Source organism: Ahaetulla prasina, chromosome 3 (assembly GCF_028640845.1).
Source record: "Ahaetulla prasina isolate Xishuangbanna chromosome 3, ASM2864084v1, whole genome shotgun sequence".
Lineage (NCBI taxonomy): Eukaryota > Metazoa > Chordata > Lepidosauria > Squamata > Colubridae > Ahaetulla > Ahaetulla prasina.
Genome location: NC_080541.1, coordinates 65169288 through 65181997, shown reverse-complemented (window position 1 = coordinate 65181997; position 12710 = coordinate 65169288). Strand labels below are relative to the sequence as shown.

Below are 12710 nucleotides of genomic sequence, written 5' to 3'. Positions count from 1 at the left end.
ATCAATACAATTGAATGTGTCCAGAAATATTTTACAAGAAGAGTACTCCACTCCTCCGAATACAACAAAATACCTTATTCCACCAGACTTGAAATCCTGGGTTTAGAAAATTTAGAACTACACTGCCTTCGACATGACCTGAATTTAACTCATAGAATCATCTATTACAATGTCCTTCCTGTCAAAGACTACTTCAGCTTCAATTGCAACAATACACAAGCACACAATAGATTTAAGCTTAATGTTAACGGCTCCAATCTTGATTGCAGAAAATATGAGTTCAGTAACAGAGTTGTTAATGCTTGGAATACACTACCTGACTCTGTGGTCTCTTCCCAAAATCCCCAAAGCTTCAACCAAAAACTATCTACTATTGACCTCACTCCATTCCTAAGAGGTCTGTAAGGGGCGTGCATAAGAGCACAATCGTGCCTACCATTCCTGTCCTATTGTTTCCTTTCATTATATCCAATTAATATAGTTATTACATACTCATACTCAGATATATGCTTATATATTGTATAATCATTTCATGCTTATGCTTATATATGCTGTGTGACAAAAATAAATAAATAAAAATAAAAAAGTGCAACTCATGAGATACATAGTAACAAAACATTCAACAGTAAAGGAAAAGGCATACAATAAATGTAGTGCAGACCAGCACTTAGTAGAGCAGCCATAAAGAACTCAGAAAATGCTGTGATATGTGTATATCTGCAAAGGTAAGAGTCATGCAAGCCATGGTGTTCCGTATGATATTCTGTGGAAACGAAAGTTGGACTTTGAAGAAGCAAGATAAGAAGAGTATTGATACTTTTGGATTTTGATGTTGGTGATGACTCCTGAGAATACTATGGACAGCCAACAAAACAAACAAATAAATCACTGAATTAATCAACCCAGAGTTCTCACTCAAAATACAAATGATCAGGCTCAAATTATCCTATGAACTAAATGTTATGGGAAGACCTAGTCCTCTGAAGAAGGCTTTAATATTGGGAAAGGCAGAAGGAAAGTGAAAAAGGACAGCAAAGTGGATGGATTCAGTTACAGTAGCTATGAGTACACAATTGGAAGAAGATCAGGTTAAAGAAAGGTTGTTATGGAGAAAATCTACATATGTGGTTTTTAAGAGTCAACGGTGACTTGATGGTACCCAATCAATCCATTAAAACATTAATAGTTACGTTAAAATTAGAAACATATGCATATATAAAACATAAGCAACCCCAGTAGTCAACTATGTATGTATGTATGTATTTGTAAAATTTATTGGCTGCCCATCTTGCCTCAAGGTAACTCTGGACAGTTTACAGTCCAGAAACTCGTGTCCATTTTTCAGTTGTTCATTTTATTTATTTCTAATCAAATTTATATGGCACCCATCTCATGAAAATGACTCTGGGCAGTACGCAACAGTCCAATAAAACATTAAACACATCAAACAATAATTACCTAAAACTATTATATAATAATGATTATTTTAAAAGCATTAAAAACTAAAAGTTAACTAAAATATGAAAAAAAAATACGTGGAGGGATGGGGGCCCCCCTCAAGAGTTCACCCATCCCCGGGAATGGCAGGCCTGCTGATATAGGCGGGTCTTAAGATACTTTTGAAATGATCACATTGTAAACCGCTCAGAGAGCGCTGTAAAGCATTATGGAGTGGCACAGAAGAATGAGTGCTATTATTATTACTAAAATGATCCTGAAGATAATCTATTGCCAAAATTTTGGAGTCCTAGTAGACAACCATTTAAATATGAGCCAGCAGTGTGCAGCAGCTGCCAAAAAAGCCAACACAGTTCTAGGCTGCATCAACAGAGGGATAGAATCAACATCACGTGAAGTGTTAATACCACTTTATAATGCCTTGGTAAGGCCACACTTGGAATACTGCATTCAGTTTTGGTTGTCAAGATGTAAAAAAGAGATTGAGACACTAGAAAGAGTGTAGAGAAAAGCAACAAAGATGATTAGGGGACTGGAGGCTAAAACATGAAGAACGGTTGCAGGAACTAGTTTAATGAAAAGAAGGACTAGGGGAGATGTGATAGCAGTGTTCCAATATCTCAGGGGCTGCCACAAAGAAGAGGGAGTTAAGCTATTCTCCAAAGCACCTGAGGGTAGGACAAGAACTAATGGGTGGAAACTAATCAAGGAAAGAAAATGTTTTTTAAATTGTATATTGTATTATCTGTTTTATTTTTGCCTGTACACCGCCCTGAGTCCTTCGGGAGAAGGGCGGTATAAAAATCAAATAAATAATAATAATAAAATAATAAAAATAAACAACTTAGAATTAAGGAGAAATTTCCTGACAGAACAATTAATCAGTGGAACAACTTACTTCCAGAAGTTGTGAATGCTCCAACACTGAATGTTTTTAAGAAGTTGGATAACCATTTGTCAGAAATGGTGTAGGGTTTCCTGCCTAAGCAGGGGGTTGGACTAGAAGACCTCCAAGGTCCCTTTCAACTCTGTTAGTCTATTTTATTCTAATCAAATCATAAAGGGCTTTATGGGTTAAACATTTTAAATTAAGCCCAGAATGTAAGCAATGTGGGCTCTGTAGCATGGATTGTCTCTAGCACGTTATGGAAGTTGTTATTTTAAAGAATGCTTTGGGATTTTCTAATGGTTTAACAGCAATCACTTTCCCTATCAACCTTTTTTTACAGATAATATCTTAGTTTTCTAACCAGAAAATAAAAATCCTTTGGGGGTCTCCGGACGAATTTATAGGAAAAACATCCAGTAACAGATGGAATAATGTGATACTCCAAGCCTTAGCAAATGTTTTAGGTTTTCTTTCGCCTGACAGGGAGGTTGATTTGTATTTAAATTTAAAACCTGGGTGAGAAATGAGTTGGATATGAGTTTTTCTCATAACAATCTGAGAAAGAATGAGAGAGAATGCTTGGGAATATTTTCTCATGGGTGTAATCTCCCCAAAGGCCCTTGGGATAGTATCAGATTTAGATCCAGAAGACAGACAATTCCCAAGTAGAGATGAAATTGTCTTCAGTAGATGGATTGTAGTATCTGTCCTTCAGTAGAAAATGTTCATTCCAGACCTCAAGGATATGAAAAGCTATCAGAATCCTGTTGAGGATCAAAGCTGCATTACTTGTTTGGAGTTTCTTTCTTTCAAGCCATACCATAGGCATTAAATTAGGAATTGATACATTGCAATTGCTTTTTTTTTCTTCCTGACCAGAATCTTTTATTATTATCTTTTCACTCTACTGCAACTGGAAAATTAAAAGAATAGAGCAGCTCACATTTATTTATTATTTATTTATTTATTTATTTAATCGTATTTATATACCGCCCTATCTCCCAAGGGACTCAGGGCGGTTTACAGGCACTAAAAACAGATAAATAGAATATAAATACAATATAAAACATTTAAAAAACTTATTCTAAAGCCCGTCCAATTAAAAATAGAAATAAAACCCAATTTAAAACCCAAAATTTAAAATCTAGCTCAGTCCTGCACAATTAAATAAGTATGTTTTAAGCCCGCGGCGGAAGGTCCGAAGGTCCGAAAGCTGACGAAGTCCGGGGGGTAGATCGTTCCAGAGGGTGGGAGCCCCCACAGAGAAGGCCCTTCCCCTGGGTGTCGCCAGACGACATTGCCTCGCTGACGGCACCCTGAGGAGACCCTCTCTGTGAGAGCACACGGGACGGTGGGAGGTATTCGGTCGCAGTAGGCGGTCCCGTAAATAACCCGGCCCAATGCCATGGAGCGCTTTAAAGGTGGACACCAAAACCTTGAAGCGCACCCGGAAGGCCACAGGAAGCCAGTGCAGTCTGCGAGGATAGGTGTCATATGGGAGCCACGAGGGCTCCATCTATCACCAGCGCAGCTGCATTCTGACTAACTGTAGCCTCCGGATGCCCCTCAAGGGGAGCCCCATGTAGAGAGCATTGCAGTAATCCAGGCGAGACGTCACGAGTGCGTGAGTAACCGTGGATAGGGCATCCCGGTCCAGAAAGGGGCGCAACTGGCGTACCAGGCGAACCTGGTAGAACGCTCTCCTGGGGACGGCCGTCAAATGCTCTTCTAGAGACAGCCGTTCATCCAGGAGGACGCCTAAGTTGCGGACCCTCTCCATCGGGGCCAATGACTCGCCACCGATGTTCAGCCGCGGATTTAGCTGACTGTACCGGGATGCCGGCATCCACAGCCACTCTGTCTTGGCGGGATTGAGCTTGAGCCTGTTTCTCCCCATCCAGACCCGTACGGCCTCCAGACACCGGGGTGGTTCGGTGTAGAAAAGTACAGCTGAGTATCATCCGCATACAGCTGATACTTCACACCGAAACCACTGATGATCTCACCCAGCGGTTTCATGTAGATGTTAAACAGAAGGCGAGAGAATCGACCCCGCGGCACCCACAAGTGAGGCGCCTCGGGGACGACCTCTGCCCCCCTGTCAACACCGACTGCGACCGGTCGGAGAGATAGGAGGAGAACCACCGGTAAACGGTGCCTCCCACTCCCAATCCCCCCAACCGGCGCAGCAGGATACCATGGTCGATGGTATCGAAAGCCGCTGAGAGGTCTAATAGGACCAGGGCAGAGGAACAACCCCTATCCCTGGCCCTCCAGAGATCATCTACCAACGCGACCAAAGCCGTCTCCGTGCTGTAACCGGGTCGGAAACCGGACTGGAACGGGTCTGGATAGACAGTTTCATCCAGGTGCAAGGGAAGCTGAGATGCCACCATACTCTCTACAACCTTCGCCGCAAAGCAAAGGTTGGAGACCGGACGATAATTACCTAAAACAGCCGGATCCAGGGAAGGCTTCTTAAGGAGGGGCCTCACCACCGCCTCTTTCAAGGCGGCCGGGAAGACACCCTCCACCAAAGAAGCGATCGTAATCGCCTGGAGCCAGCCTCGTGTCACCTCCCGAGTGGCCAGCACCAGCCAGGAGGGGCACGGGTCCAGTAAACACGTGGTGGCATTCAACCTACCCAGCAACCTGTCCATGTCCTCGGGAGCCACAGGGTCAAACTCATCCCAAATAATGTCGCCAAGACCACCCTCGAGCGTCTCACCCGCATCACCGCAATCTTGGTCCAGACCATCCCGAAGCTGAACGATTTTATCGTATAGATAACCGTTAAACTCCTCAGCCCGTCCTGCAGCGGGTCATCCCGCTCCCCTGATGAAGGAGGGAGCGAGTCACCAAACAGGGCGGCCGGGCGGTTATCTGCCGATGCAATGAGGGAGGAGGCGTAGCTCGCCTCGCTTCCCTCAATGCCACTAGGTAAGTCCTAGTATAGGACTTCACTAGTGTCCGATCAGCTTCCGAACGGCTAGACCTCCAGGAACTCTCTAGGCGTCTTCTCCGGCGCTTCATCCCCCTCAGCTCCTCGGAGAACCAAGGGGCCGGGTGGGCCCTGCGCCGGGTCAGAGGCCGCAAAGGCACGACACGGTCTAAGGCCCCCGCCGCGGCCCGTTCCCAGGCCGCAACAAGTTCCTCGGCCGAGCCGTGAGCCAGACCCTCAGGAAATGGCCCAAGCTCCGTCCGGAACCCATCCGGGTCCATCAGGCGCCTGGGACGGAACCAACGTATCGGCTCCGTCTCCCTGCGGTGGTGAATGGCGGTCAGAAAGTCCAGGCGAAGAAGAGAGTGATCTGACCATGACAAAGGTTCAGTGACTATTTCCTTTAAGTCCAGATCTCTCAACCACTGACCAGAGAGAAAAATCAGGTCCAGAGTGCCACCCCCAATGTGAGTAGGGCCATCAATTACCTGGGTCAGGTCCAAGGCCGTCATGGAAGCCGTGAACTCCCGAGCCGCTGTCGATGACGGGGCGGAAGAGGGGCAGGTAAAGTGCCCCAATACTAAAAGGCTGGGGTCTCAACTGCCACCCGGCCAGCACCTCCAGGAGCTCGGGCAGGGCAGCTGTCACGTAGCAAGGAGCCAGGTACGCGATCAGCAAACCCATCTGACACCTATGACCCCATCTCACAAAGAGGGATTCGCACCCGGCAATCTGAGGCACAGTGGTCTCCCTCGGCTCTAGACTCTCTCTAATCACAACCGCCACCCCACCACCCCTACCCTGGGCCCTCGGTTGATGGAATGCACGGAAACCCAGCGGGCACATCTCCACGAGGGGCACACCCCCTTCCGTGCCCAACCAGGTCTCCGTAATGCCTATAAGGTCCGCGGAACCCCCCTGAATAAGATCACAAACAAACAATAAGTAATAAGTAAGTAAATAAGTAAACAAACATGCATACACATGAGCATGTATACTTTCAAAAGCAGATGTATGTATATACACACACACACACACACACACACATACACACACACCGCTTTAATCTAGATTGCAGAAAATATGACTTCTGTAACAGAATCATCAGTGCTTGGAATACTTTACCTGACTCTGTGGTCTCTTCCCATAATCCCAAAAGCTTTGACCAAAAACTTTCTAATATTGACCTTACCCCATTCCTAAGAGGACCATAAGGGGCGTGCATAAGAGCACAAACGTGCCTACCGTTCCTGTCCTGTTGTTTTTCTTCTTCTTATATATATATATATATATATGCTTATACCTCCTAATATTTACTCACATATATGTTTATATACTATATAATCTTTTTTTGTATGATACTTATATATATTGTTATGACAAAATAAATAAATAAATAAATAAATAATTAAATAAATAAATAAAATACATACATACATACATACCTTTAATGCATAAATAATATAGGGGAGGAAGGGGAAAAGTATGCCTTAGCAGCTTGACCATTTTGTATCCATTTTTTCTTCATTTTACTGATTTATAAAATGTATAGACATTCAGGCTGGAGTGGAATAAAACATAATTTTAAACAAGCCAAAACTAAGGAACGATAGGGATAGACAATAAATGTTAATATCAGTATTAAAATTACTGACAACATCAGTTTAAGTTGTTTAACCTGAATTCCGTCAGGTTTACTACTTCCGTGGAGAATAATAGTAAATCTGAATGAAATTCAAGTATCTTTGCTAATTTATTTATTGCAAAGGGTCTCCAATGACAGATATAGTCAGCTTTCCCATTTATGATTAATTGTCATATTCTGTTGTTAGTCTTAAATTAAAACCTGGCTCATAAGGAGATATGTTCTCATTAAATTAAAAATAATTTCCCCACTATGTAGATAAAATAAGATGATTTAGGCAAATGTGAGTAGGACTAGACCAGGTCTATCCAGCCTTGGCAACTTTAAAACTTGTAGACTTCAAATCCCAGAATTCCTCAGACAACCATGCTGGAAGTTGAAGTTCTCAAGTCTTAAACTTGCCAAGTTTAGACTGTACTGTACTGTTTAAGATAGTGACATCCAAGGCATGAAAGTAGGATATAGCATAGATAGAGAAACAGAATCCATCAGGATTCCCATCTCAAACACGTGCCTTGAAAAAGGCTTAACTGGAGCTGGTGTCTTATATTCAGTTACATGAAAAGGCTGTTCTGCCCTCTTATAGGTACTGTAACAATTCATCCTTTATAATAAAAAGGGCAGATCTTTATTTCAGAAAACTGTCCTTTAGATTTCTTTATTTTTCAAACAGTCACTTTCGACCTTGGCAAATGTTTTGGTCATTTAACTTTTACTGTAAAATGGTACACTTAATACCCAGTCTTATACATTAATGTGGGTGGGTGGGTGAGGAAATTGGGGAAATCTTTTTAACATAAAGTTACATTTACTGTTTCATTTTAGGTATTTTTATCAGAAAATTCTAAAGTTTTTTTTTAAATTTTGCTATTAAATTGTCTTTGTAAATTAAATTTATAAATATAAAAAACAATTATTATAAATAGTAAGCAATATGTTTATCCTCATGAACCAGTGGTGGGTTTCAAATTTTTTTACTACCGGTTCTGTGGGTGTGTCTTGATGGGCGTGGTGTGGCTTGGTGGGCATGGCTTGGTGGGCGTGGTAGGGGGAAGGTTACTGCAAAATCCCCATTTCCTCCCAATCAGCTGGGACTTGGGAGGCAGAGAATAGATGGGGGTGCGGCCAGTCAGAATTGTTACTATCGGTTCTCTGAACTACTCAAAATTTCTGCTACCAGTTCTCCAGAACTGGTCAGAACCTGCTGAAACCTACCTCTGTTGTGAATGTCTTTCGGATTTGCCCCCTTTTCAGCTTCATCCTTTTATGTTTTCCAAGAAAATATGGTCACTGTATCTATAGGTGATGCTTCTAAATGGATTTATTTATCTGCCCAGGTGCGGATGCACAGCTTTGCCTCAGTCCACCAAATGTTATCAACCTCTTCAATGTGTTTTATGTCTCCTCAAAGCTCCCAAGAGACTAATGCACCAAAGTATATTCCAGCTTCTTTCCATATCTTATTGGAAGCTTTTTCTGACTGCTAGAATTGTCAGAAAAGACAGAGCAAATGTCATGAAGCGGCGCATTACTTTATTTGTAGAACCAAGAGTGGCACATTGATTTGTGAAGCAGCTTTAAAGCTTGTTATATTCCAACTATCATTGCATCCCCGACATTGTTCAGTTTTTATGACCATAATGGCCCTCATTCCTGACAGAAAAGCAAAAATACAGAACATAAAATAGTTACAAAGAAACTCCATCTTACTGTCATGGACAACCAAAATCAGCTTCTTTATCCATTCACAATGTGAAATTCAATAAAGGGCAGGAGTTATAACATTTGTACATCACTAAAAAATGGATAAAATTAAGGCAGCGGTTACTTTCAAATAAAGAAAAATTCTACTCCCTCATCACTTATGAAATAAGGACTTCCACCAAGGATTTAAGCAAGTGACTGCCACTTTTGCAGACCATATTTTGTATTCTAAAGGAATTTTACATCTTTAGAACTAAGACCGTGATCTTAGTGACATTATTTTTTCCAAAAAAAAGAAAAAAAAGGGGGGGGCGGATATTCGTCTTTTCTCAGTTTGGCCTAAAAAAAGCATTTAAAGGACTAATGTTATAGAATAAATAGAAATGTAACAAAATATCATAACTGAGGGGAGCAAGTCTGTCCAAAAATCAATATTCTCATAACAGCTGGATTTTTCATCCAATGTTTTCTCAGGTACCTCAGTCATTCAGGTGACGGCAACATACCCAACAGGTGTTCGTCTGATTTACAGTATTCTGCCAGAACAGCCCTATTTTTCTGTGGAACCAACTTCAGGTATTGTTTCTTTTGTAAGTTAAGTATCACCAATAAACCACTTAAGTATATTGTACTCTATAATTTTTATTAGATTCATTTTTATGATTATTTCAAAAAGCAAATAAATGAGATTTAATTCAAGTAAGATTATAATTTATTAATTATTTATTTATTTGATTTATGTACCACCTATCTCATTTAGAAAATTGGAAAGCAACATGTACAGTATTATTTACTGAATCAAGGGCTTGAGCTATTGTGAACTAGTTTCAATCTAACAATCTTCCTTGGGTAAACACGTGTACACTATCACAACATTTTGACTTTCCTCCCTTATTTAATAAATTATAAGACTGAAAATAAATTATTTGATTTCTTTCTCCAGGCAGAGATGTAAGTTTACTATAAAACAAAATATCCTATACTATAAGTTTTAAATTTGGTTTCTAACAGAGTGAGGTTGATAAATATCATCCAGATCCTTTTAAAATGCAAGAGTATTTGGAATGCTATGTGACCATGACATTTCAAAATAATAGTGTAGAATGCAAATTAGAACTAGCAAGATATTGAGGTGCTGGGGAATTTACATTTGTGGAAAGAGTATAATGTTTGGAACTCTGCATCTTAGAAGCTAAATGAGGACAGAGCTGTAAAAAAATAAAGTGAATATGCCAGGTTTTTCTTCTTTATTTGGTATTAGAATTCAGATAAACTTCAATGAAGCTCAATGGGAGAAATTCAGGTCATACAAAAATGGGGGGAAAATTCAGGCAGCACACAATTAACTAAAATATGGCAATTTTAGTTAACAATCAAAAAATATGGCAATTGTTTGGATAAAGCTGTTGGATAAAGCTATTAATAATTATCATATTGATTGAATGATTGATTGATCATTTTTAATTTAATTTAATTAATTTTTAATTTATGTATAAAATTAACATAGCCACCCAAATTTGACTATATTTATTATTTGCTCTTACATCTCATCTGGTTGACCACTGGAAAGAAGCAAATTATAATAGTTGTATTTTTGATTTAATCCACAATGGCTAGTCTCTCTATTTACAAAAAAATAATAATAATGTTATTAAAGATTATAATAGCAATAGTAAAAACTGATGCAAACCAAAAGAAAGAAGAGTGGAGAGAAAATAAAAAGTGCAAAGAAAAAAGAAGAAAGAAAGAAAGAAATGTTTATAGTAAAAAAAAAAAAAGAAATACATAAAAAAGTAACTCCCACAAGGTATAAACAATATTAGTAACATTTTACTTCCTTTTAATGTATAAACAATAATATTTTCATCCCATGACCCATCTCTTATTTACAAACAAATTCATACAATATTGTCATTTCAGCAAAAGTCTATTACAGGTTATCAGGGAAAAAACCCCCAATATATTTTAACCTTGGTCAAATAATCTAACTTTCTATTCTTCATTTTTATTTCTAACAGTTTTAATCTTTAGTCCATTAAAATAATGTCAGAGAATTTGATTTATTTTGTGCACTTTTGTGCACCCACATTTATTGGGTGCACTTCAAGGTGTTGGTGACTACCTTTAAAGCGCTCCATGGCTTAGGGCCAGGGTACTTACGGGACTGCCTGCTGTTACCGAATGCCTCCCTGTACGCTCGCACAGAGAGGGACTCCTTAGGGTGCCGTCCACCAAGCAATGTCGGCTGGCGGCCCCCAGGGGGAGGGCCTTCTCTGTGGGGGCTCCCACCCTTTGGAACGAACTTCCCCCTGGACTTCGGTAACTGCCGGACCTTCGGACTTTCCGCCGAGAACTGAAGACCTATTTGTTTGTTCGCGCAGGACTGGCATAGAATTTTAATAGGATTTTAATTAGTTTTAATGTTTTAACATTTTAAAATTGGGGTTTTATTCTAAATGTTTTAATTCGGTCATTTGTATAATAAGTTTTTTAAATTATGGTTTTATGTGTATACTGTTGTTGTTTCTTATTATGGCTGTAAACCGCCCTGAGTCCTTCGGGAGAAGGGCGGTATAAAAATTTAATAAATAATAATAATAATAATAATAATAATAATAATAATAATAATAATAATAATAATAATAATAATAATAATAATAATAATAATTTTTATTTCTTTTTTATTCCTTCTCACAAGATTCATCCAAGTTTTGACAAATTTATTTTGTAATTCCAGTATAAAAGAATTATCCAGATCATGTCCTTGGTTTATTGTTCGACACAAAATAGCTGTTCTGTGCTCCTTCTATATTTTATAGGTGTGGTTAGAACGGCTTATCCAGGGGACAGAGAAACCCAAGATAAGTATTTTGTTGTTATCAAAGCTACAGTTGAACAAATTGGTGGACCTTCAGGTACAACAACAGTGACTATTAATCTCTCTGATGTTAATGACAATCCTCCTCGTTTTCAGCATAGTAAGTTGAATGTATTTTCATCATTTTTACCATTTGAAAACCTATGCATAAATATTGTATTCCTAGTATGCTAACAGTAATTGAAAGCTAGTATTACACTGTGTCTATATTGATTACCCTCATCAAGGAACCTTAAGCAAATTTGTTTTGCCACTGAATTCTTAGTACTGATATATAAATACTATGTAACAATAATTTCTGGAATAACTTTTAATATAATAAATATAATCATATCATGCCCAGGAACTGGGTAAGTCTAGTTTAATGAAAAGAAGGACTAGGGGACACATGATAGCAGGGTTCCAATACCTCAGTGGCTGCCACAAAAAAGAGGGAGTCAAGCTATTCTCCGAAGCACCTGAGGGTAGGACAAGAAGCAATGGCTGGAAACTAATGAAGGAGAGAAGCAACTTAGAACTAAGGAGAAATTTCCTGACAATTAGAATGGTTAATGGAACAACTTGCCTCCAGAAGTTGGGAATGCTCCAACACTGGAAGTTTTTAAGAAGATGTTGGATAACCATTTGTCTGAAGTGGTGTAGGGTTTCCTGCCTAAGCAGGGGGTTGGACTAGAAGACCCCAAGATCCCTTCCAACTCTGTTATTCTATTCTATTCTATTCTATTCTATTCTATTCTATTCTATTCTATTCTATTCTATTCTATTCTATTCTATTCCACTCCACTCCAAAATATTCTAAAATATTCTATTTCCATAATCATTTGTCTTCAATCAAGAACTGATGGGTAGTTAGACCAAATAATAGGAAATGAAGACATTAAAGTGCTCTGGGACTTTAAATTCAAACAGACAAGGACCTGCCACATAACTCCAGACTTAACAATTGTCAATAAGAAAGACAAAAAAGTCTGGTTATTGGACATGGCAGTATTTGGAGACAGCAGAATAGCGAGAATGAGCTCAAGAAAATAATAGAATACAAAGACCTGAAAATACAGGTAGATATAAGCATTTGTAGCAAAAGAAAGCGAAGATAGTAGCAATAGTGACAGTGCCTTGGGTACAATCAAAACATCTGGAGCCCCATCTGAACACCATTACCATTGACAATATCACCATCAGTGAATTGCAAAAG

The 12710-nt window shown here is 39.5% G+C and overlaps 1 protein-coding gene across 2 annotated transcripts in view; it reads left to right on the top strand.

Moving 5' to 3' along the window:
* The window catches only part of LOC131194873 (cadherin-19-like), a 93594-nt gene that overhangs the window by 43937 nt on the left and 36947 nt on the right, over nucleotides 1–12710 (top strand). For both annotated transcript variants that reach the window (XM_058176426.1, XM_058176425.1), the window contains 2 exons: nucleotides 9112–9213; nucleotides 11457–11615. In XM_058176426.1, the coding sequence (XP_058032409.1) occupies nucleotides 9112–9213; nucleotides 11457–11615 (261 nt within the window). The remainder of the gene's footprint in view (nucleotides 1–9111; nucleotides 9214–11456; nucleotides 11616–12710) is intronic.